At 42.6% G+C, this 18,057-nt stretch overlaps 1 protein-coding gene across 5 annotated transcripts in view; it reads right to left on the bottom strand.

Annotated features, from left to right (window-relative positions):
- EXOC2 (exocyst complex component 2) overlaps positions 1-18,057 on the bottom strand; it is a 155,895-nt gene that overhangs the window by 97,297 nt on the left and 40,541 nt on the right. For all 5 annotated transcript variants that reach the window (XM_081247054.1, XM_081247053.1, XM_081247056.1 and 2 more), the window contains exons 5-7: positions 12,215-12,328; positions 10,430-10,554; positions 1,021-1,101 (exon numbers count right to left, since the gene is read on the bottom strand). In XM_081247054.1, the coding sequence (XP_081103180.1) occupies positions 1,021-1,101; positions 10,430-10,554; positions 12,215-12,328 (320 nt within the window). The remainder of the gene's footprint in view (positions 1-1,020; positions 1,102-10,429; positions 10,555-12,214; positions 12,329-18,057) is intronic.

Below are 18,057 nucleotides of genomic sequence, written 5' to 3'. Positions count from 1 at the left end.
TTTCTAGGAAACACTTTTATTATCAGAGGTATCCCCAGGTTTAGAGATTTGTCATTGACCAAGACCTGAAAAAGGTTTTGGTCAATGACAAATAGATATTTATAAAAAAGCTCAGAAACTTTTGCTGATGGGACTAAATTAAGCTAGACGTGCAAAACTGACTTGTCATCACAGTCCTGCATTCATAGAATCACTAAAGAGCCAATGCCGGGGTTCTTAAATGTTCCAGTTATTCTCAACCACTCTCCTTCCTGGAGAAATCATATGCTATATATGCTTATACTTGAAGACTAGGAGAATCCCCTGGGCGTTACTGCTCCTTGTCAAATGTTTTTACTACGTACGTGGAAGAGAATAATTTACTTTTAGGCCACTAATATTATAATAGGGATTGATTTATCTGATGAGTTTCTTCTAAATCAGTAGGATAAGTAGCTGGAAGTACAGATGTCAGAAAAAAGAAGGGGAGGTGGACAGGGCCTCAAACTGCATGTATCAGTTTCTCTTGACCTACAATTCTTATAAAATGTCTCAGAGTTGGAAACACTCAAGTATGCAGCTGCCTTAAAGTTGTTTTGGAAAAAGGTAAGGCACAAATAAATAGACAGCAGCTCGGTATCTGTCACTCTAGTAGCTGATGTTATTTGCATTGACGCTGGCACGTACTTGAAGATGCTTTTTCAGGTTTTGGTCAATGCCAATCTTGGTTACTGCTGCGGCATTTTTCTATCTTTGATGATGCTATTTATATCCTGGCCTCCTTTATGGTAGCAAATTTTACTTTTTAAGAAGTACACTGGCTTGCTTTCAAATGATGAGTTCTCATAAATAAAATGCAAACAGAAAGAGAACATTCATTTTCAATGTTTTTATTCCCCTTTATGTTCACTAAATCACTACTATTTAGAAATAAATACTAAAATACAACTTACTGCGTTGTCTGTGAAGCCAGGTCCAAGAACTGTATCAAAGCTTGTTATGAAGTCCATAAATAGTTTTGGGTAGTAGGACAAAACTTACTGTTCAGAACATTCTCCAGTTTCTGCGTCATGGATCCTTCTACTTTTTCCGTTCCATCCGCTTCTAGTTTTTGATGGATGGCTAGAAAAAAGGATCTAGTTAAAATACAGGCTATTTTAATGGATGGGAAAACATTACGTCAAAATGACATTTTTAAACAGCATAAAAAATGGTCATATTTTCACTGCTAGAAAGAAGCACAAACACACAAAAACTCTGCACAAACTCTGCAAAGTAACCAGCAGACACCAGTATTAAGTCATGGTAGTTTAATGCTATTAAAATAGTACATAATACACGTACTTAAGTCATCTGATCACCAAGGCTGAGTGGTAAAGACGGTTGAATTAAAGAAGAAAAGTGAGGCTTAAATAACTAATATCTTTGATATCTGGCCATAAGAAAGTCATTCTTATTTCTCAGCTTCACCAACTACAAAATAGAAATACTACTATTTGATATCTATCAACCTCAAAATATTTAATTTCAGCCTTGGGATTTAACATGGCAAAATACATATTATTCATATTCTATTCAGTCTGTAATTATTTCCCTGGAGGTTCTCAAGAAATATCTAGTAACATCTACCAATACGTCAATTTGTGGATGTACGAATTACACTGGAGTTGTTTGCTAATACTGATGCACATCTGAGTGATTCTGATAAAGAGTATTAGGAAAGCGTTAATTTATATTTAAAGACTTTTACCTACTGAAGAGAGGAGGTTTTAAACAGCAGATCAGGCTTGCTCAGGTGACTCATTAAGGAAATTTTCACAACAAATCTCCAAATACAATTTCAAATGCAACTGTGACACAGTAAAAGTAATAAAAATAGCAAGGCAAACATTACTGAGACATGACCATAAGCAGAGCACCATGATAAGTTTCTAACGTACGATGCATATCTGGTAAGAAGCCAATGATGAGCTTCTAATGTTATTTCTATTTCACAGATGGGGAAACCACAGCTCAGTAAAATTAAATAAGTTGACCAAGGTCACAAAGCCAAACCCCAAATTTGAGCTCAAGTGGTGTGATCCCAGGACAAGAAGCTTCACCACGTCCTGCCCACACTGCATGGACAGGTGACCCAAATCCCCTCAGCCTTTGTTTCCACATCTGTAAACTGGGAACAACAGAACTACTATGTCAGTGGGGAACTGCATTCAGTTGCAAATACAAGACTTCTTTCCAAAATAACAGCTGCTGAGACAGCCAGGATTCTATGCCTTCACCGGACATGCTCCAGCACACACTCCGCAGCAGGACAGCTCACTCCCCAGCGTCCCGGCAGGACTCCAGGGCAGCAGCACTCCAGGACATGAGCTCTCCTCTAACATTCAAACTCCTCCTTAGAAGGAACTGACAGGTTCTGCCTCAACCCACCAGTCAGGAGTGGCAGATTTACAGGGAAAAAAAGTCTGTCTATGCAAAATTGATGTGCGTTTCTTTAATCAATTACAATTTAGTTGGTTTCCCTTGACTCACTGGTTAGGGAATTCTGGGTCAAATGAGCTTTGAACATCGCCTTCTTCTTTTAATTAGTTTCTAGTCTTAATCTTGTCCTTTTTTATACTTTTTTGTAAAACAACCTCAAATTTTGCATGAAACTCTAAAAATATATTGCTTCTCTGTTGGAAAAAACACATTCATAGGAAGAAAAAAATATACATTTTGGGGGAAAACCAACTACTGTATTTTTAATTGTCTTGGTTGATTCAGGAATGAAAAGAAAGTTATTCATCTAATATTTTAAATTTGGATTATGTGATGACATGAAACATTTCCACATACCTTGAACTGATTAAGTTAAATGGAAAAGAACTTTCCTATCTTTAAGGAACGGAGATTAAAAAGCCCAAATATTAAAAAAGCGAAACTAGAAAGACGCCTATGTTCCAAACAAGCACATCTGTTCGCACTGCTCCCGAGCAAAGGCTGCTGTGTTTCCGACAGTCCTGGCTGGAAGGGAGCCAGTGGCCACGTGGCATGTTATTAGGTGGTCACCGCTCCCGGTCTATCGGTGGCAGTTAAGAGGTTACACCTGAGAGCTTCTGCTCGAATGCTGCTTCTAAGTCAGAGTCTGCACTAAACAAGTCCCCAGCCACATTCTCTGCTACTAACAGGCCCCTTGCCGCTCCACAGGTCCAGGCTGCTGCATGGCTCACAGCCCTGTTCTGCCACAAAGCGGCTTCCTGCGCCCATCTCCACACAGCAGACCCCTCAGGCTGTCAGCCAGCATGAGGACCCAGAGACACTGGGATCTGATAAAGACAATCCTATTTTCCAGAAAACTAATGCAAATAACCCAAGGTCTGGGTCACTTGACTTTTTATTTTCTCTGAAAACATTTTTAAATAGTATAACTCAATAAGCAACTTGGGGGCTTTCCTGGTGGCACAGTGGTTAAGAATCTGCCTGCCAGTGCAGGGGACACGGGTTCGAGCCCTGGTCTGGGAAGATCCCACATGCTGCGGAGCAACTAAGCCCTTGCGCCACAACTACTGAGCCTGCGCTCTAAAGCCCGCGAGCCACAACTACTGAGCTCTCACGCCACAACTACTGAAGCCCGCGTGCCTAGAGCCTGTGCTCTGCAACAAGAGAAGCCACCGCGATGAGAAGCCCGTGCACCGCAACGAAGAGTAGCTCCCGCTCGCCACAAGGAGAAAGCCCGCGCTCTGCAACAACGACCCAACGCTGCCAAAAATAAATTAATTAATTTAAAAAAAATTGTGACCTTGATAAGCAGGAAAACCTCAAGAAAAAAAAAGAGCAACTCAGTCCACAGTCACAAGCTTGCTACAGTTTCTCATGTATTAAAACTTAAATATGTGAAGCAGTTGGACACCATAAATCTATATTTGGGAAACAAAAAAGTCTGTATGTGAAAGTTCTACTCAAAGAAAAGTCAGTTACAGAAAGACGGCCTCCTGATTCAAAGAAATGAGTTGCTTCATTGAACTCTCTAACAGAATGTGGACATCGAATTTTCTAATTTCAATTTAAGAATTCATAATATTTGTGTAAGCATTTATATAACGCCTTTATTAGGTGAGCACTAAGGAAAGGCATGAGTGCAGGTGGAGTCCCTCAGGAGTGTCAGGCACACGGCCATCCACAAGCTAGGTGCAGGCTCTAACCACTGAATGCTGCGACCGGCCTGTGTGCGGCAGGCATTTCAGGCTACACCAGAGACTGGCAAACTACTTTTGTAAGAAACACACAGAAATATTGAGGGCTTTGGGGGCCACAGGGGGCCTCTAGCACACATTCTTCTCCCTTGTTTTCTTAAACAACGCTTGAAAAACAGGCATGTTTAGCTCCTGACGTGTACAAAGACAGGTATGGCCCAACTTGGTCCAGGTACCGACCTCTGAGGATAATACTAAGAGAGGACACTAGGCAGGGTTAGGGTGAGATGTATTAATAACTCAGATTTATATAGAGCTTTTCAAACATTTAGTACTCTACTTCTTACTCTACCAAATTTTTATCAGAGTGGCTAAATCATACATAAATTACATCTAAATTGGTTGGGTACTCCATGAATTCTTTCCTTCCTCAGTTATACTGAAAACAATAATAACATAATTCCCACTACTCCTTTGAAGACTAGCAGGTACAAAGGAGCCCACTTAGAAAAGTGGGTCCTGGATAAGTGCGCGCCGAGGTTATCTGCGTCCCTCAACAGAGTGGCACCCACTCCTGGAGCAGCAGCAACACACGGACGGAGGGAGGGCCACGCATGTTCTGAGCAGCACGCGCTGCCACTCTGCCTGGGCCTCTTCCCTCGGCGACCCCTCACCTAGCGTATGGTAAAGGAGGCCAGGCCCACAGTTGTTCTCAGAAGGAGCAGTTGATGGGGCTGGACCTGCCACTAAAACAAGTGATTGCCCAGGTGAGGGTCAGAGGGACTGAGGAACAGCCGGCCTTTCCTGTAAGGAGGCCCCACAGGCACCACCGCAACCGGGGAGAACCTGGGCTTCAAGGCTTTGAAGCCCAGAAGGGAACAGCAGGGCGACAGCCACGGGAAAGTGAAGTACGGTGCTGGGAATATTTTTGCAGGATATGGTAAAGAAAAAACTATAATAATAAACACACCAAGGTTAACACTGGCAGATTAGTTATGCCAGACACACTTCTTACATAATTCTAATTAAAATACTCATGGTACACAAAGGAATAAAGAAAACAGCATAAAACCTTAAAGATAAATAAAAGCCACACAAGAAGGTAATTGCTGCCAACTGTACACCTGACTGGGATGGACTGAAAAAAATCCTTGGACTGTGTATGAAAAAAGTCCAGTCAAGAGAAGAACAAAGATGATATCAAAAGGGCGGAGAAAGGTATTTATCCAGCTAACTCTGTAACACAGGGTGGCCCAGACATGACACACCTGCAGACTTTCTCCCAAGTCTTCAAGACTACAGAGTCTCCCCTACTGTTCTCACCTCCAACACCCCTTTAAGGAAAGGACTGTTTAAGAACGACCATTTCCCAGCACCCAGCACACAGGAGAGGGAGGGAAATTAGCAGAGGGCTCCTCCCCTGGGCACCGTGCAGGGAAGCAGCAGGGGAAGAGGCCTCTCAGAGACACCCCAGGGAGTGACAGCTGACCAAGCGAAAGAAAAGTGTCAGAGCCTGCAGGTGTGAGTCTACAGGCTCTAAAAGCTCATCATGTGTTGGGTAAAATGAATAAAAACAAGACCTACATTCCAATATATCCTGAAAAGGTGTTTTTTTTTGTTTTTTGGGTTTTTTTAAAAATAATTTAAGGCTAAACAAATATATCTTAAGCATTTAGGCAGAGAGAAAAATAAACAAGTCACCTACAAGTAATAAAGAATTACTCTGGCTCAGGATTTCCTCTCTGTGACACTAAAAGACCCTGGATCAATGTTTTAAAAGTCATTCTCTTATGGCCAAGGGCTTGTTCATGTATGAAAGCAAGAGACACTTCTGCATGCAGGAAGTCAACAGATAACGCACAAGAGTTACAAAACAAAAAATCCAAAGAGGAAAGATGACACATATACACAACTGGCAACAAACAGTAAAGCCAATGAAATGTATGTGTATAAATGGTAACTTTTAAGTAACTGTGGCAAATATGAAATTAAATGCAAAAGACAAGAATAAATCTAGAAACAGAATCATAAAATAGAAAAAAGCAGCTGGGTCTATGACTTCAGATTAAATTAAGACCAGAAAAAAGGAAAGCACATGAGGAATGCAGATGTGCCAAACTGTTGTCATGCACACCAGGAGTCAGAGACAACCTGTAATAAAATGTAAGACCATTTCTTCCAAATCTGCAAACAATATGGTCCATATAGCAGAGGTAAAAATAAAAAAAAAAAATTACAGAACAAAAGGACAGAAGTTTCACTTATGATAAATGTACATGGCTTAAATTCCTCTACGAAAAGGCAGAACCTCTCAGACCGGCATAAAAGAATATAAACCCTACCATTTCTTGCTTATAAGAGAGAAACAAAATCAAAATTTCTCAAGGTTAAAAAGAACTTAATGCACACATAATATCATCAAGCAAATGCATACAAAAAGAAGGGTATGGAATGTTAATCCTGTACAGTAAAGAATTTAATCTTGCCCAAAGAGAGGGTTGGCCTTTGCCCTCGGCTGCTGGAAGGTCACCTCTAAGCTCTTCAAGCATCTTCTGTGATAGGGCTGCACCGCACAGTCTGACAACGTGGTTTGTGGTAAGGGCTTTGGTCACTTGGCACTGGCTCGATCTCCAGAGGGACTGGAGATGGAGGTCAGCTATTGGAGTCAGCTCGTGTCTATGTGACAGAGCCCCGATAAAAACTCCGGACCCCAGGCTTGGGTGCAACACTCCACACCACCATCTCACATCGCCACCAGGAGGGTCGGTACCACATGACTCCACCCGAGAGGACAACCAGGGCTCCCTGTGGGTGGGACTGCCTGGTCCCACCCTAGGTGCCCTTCCCCAGGCTGAGCTAGTTGTCTCCCTTTGCTGTAATAAACCACAACTGTGAATACACAACTATGAGTCCTTCCCGCTGATCACCAAACCTGCGGTAGTCCTGGGAAGTGCCCCAATTTTGCAGCTATTATTATTATCTTACAGTGTAATATTAGTATCAAGAGAATCCAAGCATCAAAAGTTACAAAGGAAACATGTTTTACGTACAAAGAAAAACTGACAGAATCAAAATTAAAGAGGGAGATTTGTCTGGCATGTTTATTATAAATAACCTAGACTTAAATAACATAATTAATCAGGCACTGATAATAATATACCAACCAGTGTGCCCTGAAGAGAACAGGCAGTTGCAGAAGACTGGTATCTATCAAGAAACACATTTTCTTTTCATAATATAGTTAGACTAGAAACTAACTTTAAAAAACAAAAATCCACTATAAAGTACTAGATCAAAGAGGAAAATTAAAATTTCAAATTTTAAAAACACAAAAAAGGCATAACTAAAGAATCAACGTAAACAAAGAAGTAGGACACACGAGTGAATGAAATTGGTGACAAGGGCCTATTACAATGAATTTTTAATGACTTTTCAATTATAATGCAATTCTAAAAGGCATGAAAATCTTAATGAAATAGAGAACTTCAGGAGAAAGCCAAACCGAAATCCACAAAACACAAAAAGCAGAGATTTCAAAAGTGTATCTATATACACAATGCCAGTGTCTATATATACACCCCAGGGTCTCTTCCAGGAGGAACAGACACTAACGCCTCCTGATGGGATAAGATCGGAAGCACACGCTACCACATGTAGCCACAAGGGTCAAAACTGAATCCTGACTGGTATCCAATCAGATAAGTCCCAGCAATACAACGGAGAGTAAAATAAGCTAATGGCACCATGAGGAAGTAATGAGTCAAATCCAGAATATGGGATATCCTACAGGACAAACAGCCTCGTGTCTTCAACAAATCAACAGCATGAGAAAAACGAAGACAGGTAGCGAAGGTGAAAGGATTGTTCTAGTTTAAAAGAGGCTTAAGAGACTGGAAGAAAAAAAACAAAAACAAATGAACTGCCTGGGTCTTACGTGGATCTTGCTTTGGACAAACCAAGTAAGTGTAACTGGGGAAATTTGAATTTGGGGCCTTGAGTGATGCTGAAGGATTACTGGAACTTTCTGAGCTGTGATCACGGGGCTGTGGTCGAGTACGTAACGCCCTTATCAGGGGACTCACACTGAAGTGCACAGGAGAGAAAGGTCGTGCTGCCTGAGATCAGCAAAACACAAACCAACCAGCCTCAAAACCTGCGATGAGGCAAGTATGGAAAAATATGACCTGTTGAATCTAGGTGACAGGTGTGTACGGAAGTGATGGTACTATTCTCTCTACTCTTAGCATGCTTGAAATTTTTCATAATAGGAGAGTAAAGCTAATTACCTGAGCAGACAGTTCATTAGCTCTTTCAGTGTATCAACGCTCTCAAATTTCAAATAATTCCTAATCTTCATAAACCACTTCACAGTACGAACATATACTCGTACAGATCCACATGATTCTGTATAACAGTAACACCAAAACCTGACTGAAAAAGCATTTTTTAAAACTACAGTTCAATTTCAATTAAGACTACAGTTGAAAAAATTTTTAAAGAGCTACTAATAAAACAAATCAAATGCTAAAGTATAGTAAAATAATTACTCAGAGGAGCCACCTAAAGTATAAAAGATTTCTAGCACACACAACTATATACACAATATAATTCCAATTCTGTAATACGCACTCATATAAGCTGAGGGGAAAAAAGACCAAAAGGAAATACATCAAAATGTTATTGTGATTATCCCTACAGTAGGGTTGCAAGTTGTTCTTGATTATTTGTCTGTTTAATATTTTTGTAATGTACATTTACATCAAAAAATAGAAAAGCTAGATATATGTATGTCTAAAATTTTCTAATTTACCATTAAAATCATTTTCTATATGCCATAGAGTCACTCGCTTATTAGTAGTTGGTCAGCATTATCATCTTAGCTAAACTTTAAATTACCAGTATACATCTAGGACTAATGTCTCATAAATGAGACTAAATTTAATGCACCAAATAAAACCCCTTGAAATCTGCCAGGAGTGAAGCCATTTACATAAGCAAAACCATAAATAAGTGAATACAAGTATACATGTGTTTACAAATACATATGTTAAAAAAAAAGGGTGGAGAGAAAAGTCAAGCATGTTTTTGCCAAGGAAATATTGTAATTACAATAGTTATGAGAACTGCTAATCACATATGGCAAATTATCATGTGCACAGCTACCAGGCATATCGGTAACTTCGTTCAATTTGAGAACACTAAACTCAGTTCATTTATGCTCAAGTTTCTGCTGCTGACATAGCACCACTGACAACTCAGAATATCAATAAGCACAAAGAAAGAAGAAAAGCACACCATCAAAAACGCAGGGCACAGAGATTTTATCAAAGTTTACCTGACTTCTCAGCTCCCTCCCAGGCATTCACAACTCACTCCTTCAAAGACCTAACTTCTACGTGCAGAGAGCTGTACCAGATGCACATTTAACTTGTCAAAAGGCAACCAAGCATGTCTGGCCCAGGAGGAGAAGGGTTTTAAAAAAGATAATAGGACGTCCGAACTTTAACGATACAAATTAATTTTAAAAACTAAGTCTTTCTGAATTGAAGAAGGTGTGGCCTCTTAGTCTACAGTTTGGGTTATAGGTATTTAGCTATACAGGTACTTAGTTACAGGTGTCTTTGTTTTTAAAAAGAATTGGGCTAACTTTTTTTTTTGAATATATCTTACTTTTTACTAGATAAACAATAATTTGATTTATATTAATTAAAGGTAGTTAAAAAATAAATAACCTACCCAACATCTTCCCTTGAGATGTCTAAAGCCACACCATTTCTATTGAATACCATTTCCCTCCTATGTAAGGATGAGTACGTGGGTGGGGGAGTTAGCTACCATGCGGGGCTGGTGGGGCGATGGCTACAAAGAAAGGACACGTTATCACCAGTTCTTCCCAGACCAAACACACAATGGGTCACATCTACAGAATTAGTCCCATGTGCAAGATACTGATGGCTGTACAAGGATTTTTAAAATTCTAGAATTCTACCCTTGGGATTTAACTTCTTATCGTCCCTGGACACCAGGCACTGCTGGGAGGCAAAGTGGTCTCCTACTTCACACGTGTCTGATGGGTGAGCAAAGCCTCAGGGACAAATACTTAAGGTACCAAGCCTTCAAAGAGATTCCAGCCCGGCCGCAAAGACTGACTGGTGGCCACTGCAGAGCTCCGCTCCCAGGGACACAGCCTCAGCATCACAGCCTGCAAACACTCCGTAAGTGCAAGGCCTGGTGTCCGCGGGGAAGCCCCAGCAGGTGGCTGAGGGTCACCTTACCTGAGAGGGCGTCCTGTGCCTCAAAGAAAGTACTGAGTCCCCCTTTCACGCACGCCAGGCTGCCCTCGCTCTTCTTGTTAGCCTGTCTCTTCAGGTGGGTGACGGCCATTTTGAGCTGTTCAAAACTGAAGTGAAATGAAGAAACCACAAGAAGATAATGCATCAAGTGTGAAATACTGAAGCCTACCCTGGAAAGATACAGACTGATACAACATGTAATCAGATGAAACCAAGCTTTCAAATGCTTACCTAGATCTAAACCTTTACATGTTATGAACGCCAAAGTTACAGCAGCTATACAAGGAGATCTGTAGCCCTCATATGTCAGACCCCTGGGAAGTAAATACACATGGAGACATTCTTATAATCGACCCAAATCACACACAGGATTTGCCAGGTAAGGAGTTTTTTTTTTTTTTTTTTGCGGTATGCGGGCCTCTCACCGCTGTGGCCTCTCCCGTTGCGGAGCACAGGCTCCGGACGCGCAGGCTCAGCGGCCATGGCTCACGGGCCCAGCCGCTCCGCGGCATGTGGGATCACCCCAGACCGGGGCACGAACCCGTATCCCCTGCACCGGCAGGCGGACTCCCAACCACTGCGCCACCAGGGAGGCCCCAGGTAAGGAGTTTTGAAGAGCGTCTCCCAGATGGGGAGACCTGGACCATGCAGTGCTGGGTGACAGGACTAAGGAGGACCCCCTGGACGTCCACTGCTATGCTCTGGACACAAGCTGGGCACGCTGTCCTCTTCAGCCCATCACGACCAGGCCCCGCCATTAAGGGTGAAATTACAGAAAACCTGGGGGTCAACTCAAAATTTAAATAACTAAACAGATCACACTATTTCATCTTATCCCAGGAAGAGAAAAAATAGTCAGATCTCTGTATTTTAGAAGTTTTATTTCCACCTGAGCCAAGAAAATATGGCTATATAAAACGTTAACTATATTCTTGAATGCCAAGATGGCCCTACACAGAGAACAGAGATCAATCCTGACGTGGTGACAGAAAGGCACGTCTATAATGTGAACTCAGAACTATCTTCCACAAAGAAAGTGACAGGCATATGCTCTAAAAATTTATCAGGCCAAATTTACTCTAGGTATATACCAACTTTTCCTGTTTTCTATAAAGGTTTTCATCCCAATAGGTGAGGGAAGAATTTCGCCTAAGGTATATTTTAACAAGTTGGCTTTTCAAGAATACAAATTTTAAACAATAAGCCATTGATTTATTAAAACATTTTTACTAAATATAACTGTTTTAAGCCAGTCTTGTGAAAAAGTTACAGACCTGCTCTTGTACAGAGGGTGGGTAAACTATAAGTAGCAGATACAAAGGAGCACTTTAATTGGATATATGACCCTTGTTTATTTTTTGGCTAAGTTTAAGCCAAGTCTTTGCAAAATGATAAATAACTCATCTTCCTTTGCTCTCTGGTCAGGGAAGGAGGTATGTTCCTCGTTTTAAACCAGCACTCGAGAATTCTGTTACTTGAGTAGGGAGGGGGATCACAGTCTGACACAGGACACAGCTGAGACTCCGAAGTTTTAATGGGCGGCATAAATAACGAAACATATAGAAAGAACATGATGGTAGGAAACAGGGGTCCTCTTGATTAATGATCCCATTTTATAAATACGGAAACAGATACTCTGAGATGTTCACAAGCTCACCCGAGGTCAAAGGGCTGCCAAGCAGCAAAGCCAGAGGGAAACCCGCGTTACCTCAAGTCTGATGAGCTGCACCCCGTGAAACCACACAACACAGCCCAGCACCCACTAACCTGGTGTTGGAGTGGTTCTCTATGAGGTACCAGGCAGCCGAAAAGTTCTCACTTGTAAAATCAGCACTCATTCCAGGGAACAGCATTTCTAAGTCCTTCTGGGGAAATTTACCTCTGAGGGAGGAAAAGGTTTAAGACATATTTTGAATGCTATTACTACAAAGATGTAACCAACAGTAATAAACATGAATACAAACCATTACAATGATACATGATACATTATGGAGCCTATGTTTGCGTGTGTAAAAAAAAAAAATACTTCCTACACCTCAGCTAACTTAACATATAAACTTTGACCGTATATGTAAGATAGGAAATTAGTTAAAATACAGGAATTACATCAAAAAAAAGAATATAAGATTTAAAGAGGCTGAGTTGATACTTCATGAAATCTATCCAAACATGAAATCATTTCCTACTCAGTAGATAAAAATCAAAATTTGGGTACACTGAAATTAAAAACAGCAAATCAACTTGTTACAATGCTTTTTGTTAAAGATCTATATGAAAGTTGTTTTAAGACGCAATGATGCCTGATGACGCCTACTGATAAAATCAGATCTATATAGTACCCATGTTTCTATGCCCATGTCTAGATCAATTTCAAGAAAAGCTTACACTAACTGACACTCCCTTATCTGTAGCTCACTTTCTTGCCCACATTTTTAAGGTCAACTTCTCGATCAGTTCATTTATCTATTCATTCAAACACGAATTAAAGTAAATAAGTAAAAACAACAACAACAACAACAACAACAAAAAAACACGAATTAAGCATCTACCAGAGGTGTCAGGCTCCACGCTGAAGGTGAGCAAGTTGTGTCTGCGAGCAAACGGAACTGGGCAGGACCCGGCCCACTGAGGGCTTGTGAGCGAGCAGCCCTTACAGCGCCCACCCTCTGCCTGCAGAATGAAGTCCAAGCTCTGCGGTCAAGTCCCTCCACTTCCCAAACCTGCTTCTCTCTCTCAGGACTCATTTCTGCTACCCTAATCCTCGAAGCTGAAGCTCCAGCAGCTTCAAAGGGATCACAGTTTCCTGCAAACATCCTGGTCGTTTTTACCTTGTTCCCCTCTGACTGAAATTGTTCCCCACCCCCATATGGGACACACAATTATTTTGTCTCTAAAATTTATTCAGTGGGAGAAATTATCCCCAGCCTGGAAGAAAAGGTGTGCAGGTCTGATGACTTCTCTGAGAGTCCCGATGCCACATTATCACAGACACAGCCTCATTTCAGAAGTTAGGTAGCCTTGTCCAAGGGAAACATCCCACCTCCACCCACGAGCACTGCCCGCTGGAGCCCCTCACCTTGCAGGTGACCAGTACCCTTGGGCACAACTGGCAAAGGCCTGGAGCCCACTCTCTCCGGGGAGAGGGAGGTGCTCACCTGGGCTCGGGGGCCCTGACCGGGTGGCCAGGAAGCCCGTCACACTCTCCAGCAGCTCTCGCCCACCCTCCCCTTCTCTACTGGCTCCTTTGTCCCCATTCTCCCCCAGAGGGCAAGGGACATAAGTCCGAAACACAGCTCTCCACGATCTCCCCTGGAAACCCTGCATCTGGACACGGAGGCTGGCACCTCGGCCAGGAGATCCCATGTGCCCTCCTGTTACACTTAACCTCTCTCACCACAGAGTTTTCCTTAATTAGGGGAGGAAAAGGTTTAACATGGGAGTAACAGACAAGGTGAGATGACACTAAGGGAGCCGTGGATACCAAGCTGGCATCACCTGAGTCTTAGCAACTCAGAGACCAAGTCAACCTTAATCTTTCCTCACTGGCTTCAAGAGTGAAGAATAACTGTAGCCTCAATCTTGTTGGGGGATGTGTGTGAGCAGGTGTGCCTCCGAGTGTGTGCTCCATAAGCACGTTGGTCGCTGTCACCAGAGTCTTTGAGAGGGAGTTGGAGAACTGCATTTTTTGAAGTTTATTTTGGTTTAGATTCTTCATGCTGGTTTGATACTTTACTTAGTAATAAAATCCCGTCACCTTTGGAAGTTTTTATCATTTTATTTATTTATACTTCATGCCTCCACGTTGGAACTCTGGGGGAATATATGGCTGAGTGGAGACTTAGCTGAGCCCCAGGGAGGTACCCAGGAGCCTTCCGCTCGCTCTGATAGGCAAGGGTCACGAGCCACAGTTCTACCTTCACCGGCGGGAGGTGTCTGCCCAGGGAGCTGTCTCAGCTGGAAAGGACAGCCTGGTGCACCAGTGGGGCCTCATCAGTGTGAAGAAGTGCATGGCGGCCCACCTACTGCTTTTTTGTCAACGTGGCGCTCTACGTAGTCCTGAAGTTAGACAGTCTTAACAGAATCAAAAATACCACAGAATCACCTAATACCAACTAAATCCCTGCTATTAACAGTCTTTATAAATTATTCAACTCCCATGAAATTCTCACCTAACCAGGGTCAGGTCCACACTCAAGACACTGAAGACACAACAGACAAAAAAGCAGCAAAAAGGTCCTCTAGGGAGCCAAACTGAGCTTCTCTCCCTCGCTTGGGCCCTGCAGCTTTACTCTCGTTGGGTGGTTCCTACCCATCATCAAAGCACAAGGTGAGAAGAGTAGCTGGAGTTAAGTATGACAGCACAAAAAAGGCTCTGAGACAACGACAGCAAGTAAAGCAAAGAGGCACCAAATGCAGACCCGAAACTAAAAAATACACAAGTTGTATGCCACGTTGAGATGGCTAAGGCCACGCAGTCCCCACAGGTCTGACAGCTAAGTACTACTCAATGGGTTTAGTTTTAAAAAAAGGAAAAAACTTTGTCTTCCTGTCTGGCATACTGAGACCAAGGTCCACCCACGTTGTTGAAGATGACAGGACTGCCCTCCTTCTCACGGCTGAGTAACGTTCCCGTGTTCCTGAGTAACAAGGCGAGCCTGGGCACCCAAATGTACAACTCCTTTAACCCCTTGTCCGTGGATGCACACTTAGGCTGTTTCCATATCTTGGCTATTGTGAATAAAGGTTGTTCCCATATCTTGGCAACTATAAATAATGCTGCAGTGAACATGGGGCGCAGATAACTTTGAGATCCTGTTTTCATTTTCTTTGGATAAAGACCCAGAAGTGGGATGCTGGGTCATACGGTAGCTCTATTTTTAATTATTTGAGGACCTCCCTGCTGTTCTGCACAGTGGCTACACCAATTTACGTTCCCACCAACAGCGCAGGAGGGTTCCCTTTCCTCCACACCTTTTCCAACACTTGTTATTTGTTGTGAGCCATTCAAACAACAAGAGAGCCATTCTGACAGGTGTGAGGGGATTTCACTGTGGTTTTGCTTTGCACTTCCCTGATGATTAGTGATGTTCAGCACCTTTTCATGTGCGTGCTGGCATTCGTATATCTTCTTTGGAAAAATGTCCGGATCCTCTGCCTATTTTTTAATCAGATTGGTTTTTTTGTTTGTTTGTTTGTTTTGCGGTACGCGGGCCTCTCAGTGCTGTGGCCTCTCCCGCTGTGGAGCACAGGCTCCGGACGCGCAGGCTCAGCGGCCATGGCTCACGGGCCCAGCCGCTCCGCGGCATGTGGGATCTTCCTGCACCGGGGCACGAACCCGTGTCCCCTGCATCGGCAGGCGGACTCTCAACCACTGCACCACAAGGGAAGCACCAGATTGGGGTTTTTGCTATTGAGTTGTAGGCTTCTTTATATATTTTGGATATTAACCACTTGTCAGATGTGCAAATATAAGCCCCTTAGCAGATGTGCAAAAAATGTGAAATATTAAAAAAAAAGTCGAACTATAGAAATAGAGTAGGAAAGTGGTTGCCTGGAGGTGGGGGAATAGGGAGAGGTAGAAACTTTCACTCACGAGATGAATAAGGTCTGAGGATCTAATGTGTAATATGTCACTATAGGTGATAACACCATAGAGAGAATAGAACTTATATGTTCCCACCAAAGAAAAAAAAGTAAGTATGTTAGGTGATGCATGTGTTATTAGTTACCTAGATGGTGGACTCCTTTTACAATGGATACGTAAATCAAATCACTAAGACGTACACTTTGAACATCTTACAAATTTGTCAATTATTTCTCAATAAAGCTATAAAAAAAGTTAAAAAACAAAAGGTTATATCCTATACTGTTAGGATGCTTAAACTGGCAGTATTGAAACATAACAAATCCCAACCATCTAGAACTTCCCACACTTAAAACTGATTTGATCCCTAAACCTTAGTAACACCTCACCTGTAACGCCCTAGGCTGTTGTTTTTACACATGTACAGGGTCTGCTTCATCACAGGATGAAGGCCTGAAGTCTAGTGGGGGCTCTGCGAGAGGACTCTGCTGCCCCGGGAGCCCCTGCCCACACCGTCCCCCGCAGGACTCCATGGGCTCTGCACCCCTGTGCGTCCCTTCAAGCGTGGCCGGGGGGTGGGGGCTGACCCTGAGTGCTGGCATTACTGTGAGTGGCGACATTTGGAACGGGCCACGTGAGAGCCGTCCACTGAGACCTGAAGCATTAATCCACCCCACCCACTGCACTTCTTGTACACACAACTCCTTCAAGCACCTTAGCGGGTCAAGAGTTTGAAAGGTACTGGATCTCTTGGTCAGAACACTAAGTCCTAGTTCTCAAACCCTCATAATCACCCCTAAGAATGAGTTTATTTTAGAGTGATTTCTTCCTGAAGACATTCAACTCTTACCAATCTTACTATACATTTAAATTGGAAAAGGAGTGCTTAGGAATCAGCCGTACAAGAATAAGACAAGTTACACTAAAGATGACAACACTCTGTCACAGAGAGGTCAGACAGTTCGATCCAAACCACACAAGTGGCCCGCCGTCAGCCCGAGACCCGACATCCCCTTCTCTTTCGCGGACAGAACCACCTGCAGAGTGGGGTGCCCACACCTTCACTGAGTACGAACACCAATAATCCTAAGCAGTTGTGCTTATCGTGCTCCCCTTGCTATTGATCGAGTGATTGGGTTTTGACCACAATGTCTGAGGAAAGAGCTGCTGGAGCATTTCTGGGAAAGGCCTCCACACTTTTAAGGAGAACTGAGAAGAGACAGCGTCTCTCTGCCCTCAGACTTTACCGAGCCTCGTTATTTCCTGTGTATGATTACAGTTTCAACAGTACTGGATCTTTATTTTAACACTATTATTTCCTGTGTATTACTGTCGTCGCAACACTAGGAACCTCTAACACCACTCTGCAGTTATGAAGGAGATCAGTGCGACTCCAAGGGCAGCAGAACAGCAAACCCAGGCTCCTTACATCTCAGTGACACTTCTGAGCCACGGACTCAGCCAATCGTGGAGTCCACCATCTCTGGACTTTGTATATCATGAGAAAATAAATATCTTTTTTGCTTAAACCAGAATGAATTTTTGTTTCTACTACCCACAGCTGAAGGCATCCTGAGTCAAGAGTCTATCTCAAAATAAGATCTTTTATGCAAACACCTCAAAATGAATGTGAAACAGAAGATCCAGAGAAAAGAGACAACGAACGACAACACGGGAAGCAATGATGCCCTGTGGGGGGTGTGTACCCACAAAGGCAGAGACGGCCCACGGCAGTAGTCACAAGTTGGCTAGCGTTGTTGGAATAACCTTGAGGAAGACATTTAACCTCTCTAAGGTTCCATTTATTCATGAGGATAATTGGATCATAATATCTTCCTCTTAGGAATATTCTGAGGATTAAAGTAGGTAATGCAGTGTGGAAGGCTTAGCAGTTTCTGACACGTGATAAATGCTCAAAAATGTTACTTGCTGTTATTTTTATTCTTTCCACTTGGTTCTCTATATTTAACAGACTCTTCGTAAGAGCCATTTTATTTGATTCTCGTAACAACATGAGTTATGTCTT

The sequence above is a fragment of the Mesoplodon bidens genome, assembly GCF_964165515.1.
Source record: "Mesoplodon bidens genome assembly, chromosome: 10".
Taxonomy (NCBI): Eukaryota; Metazoa; Chordata; class Mammalia; order Artiodactyla; family Ziphiidae; genus Mesoplodon; species Mesoplodon bidens.
The sequence above is the reverse complement of the archived record's forward strand: the minus strand, read 5'-3'. Positions and strand labels throughout refer to the sequence as shown.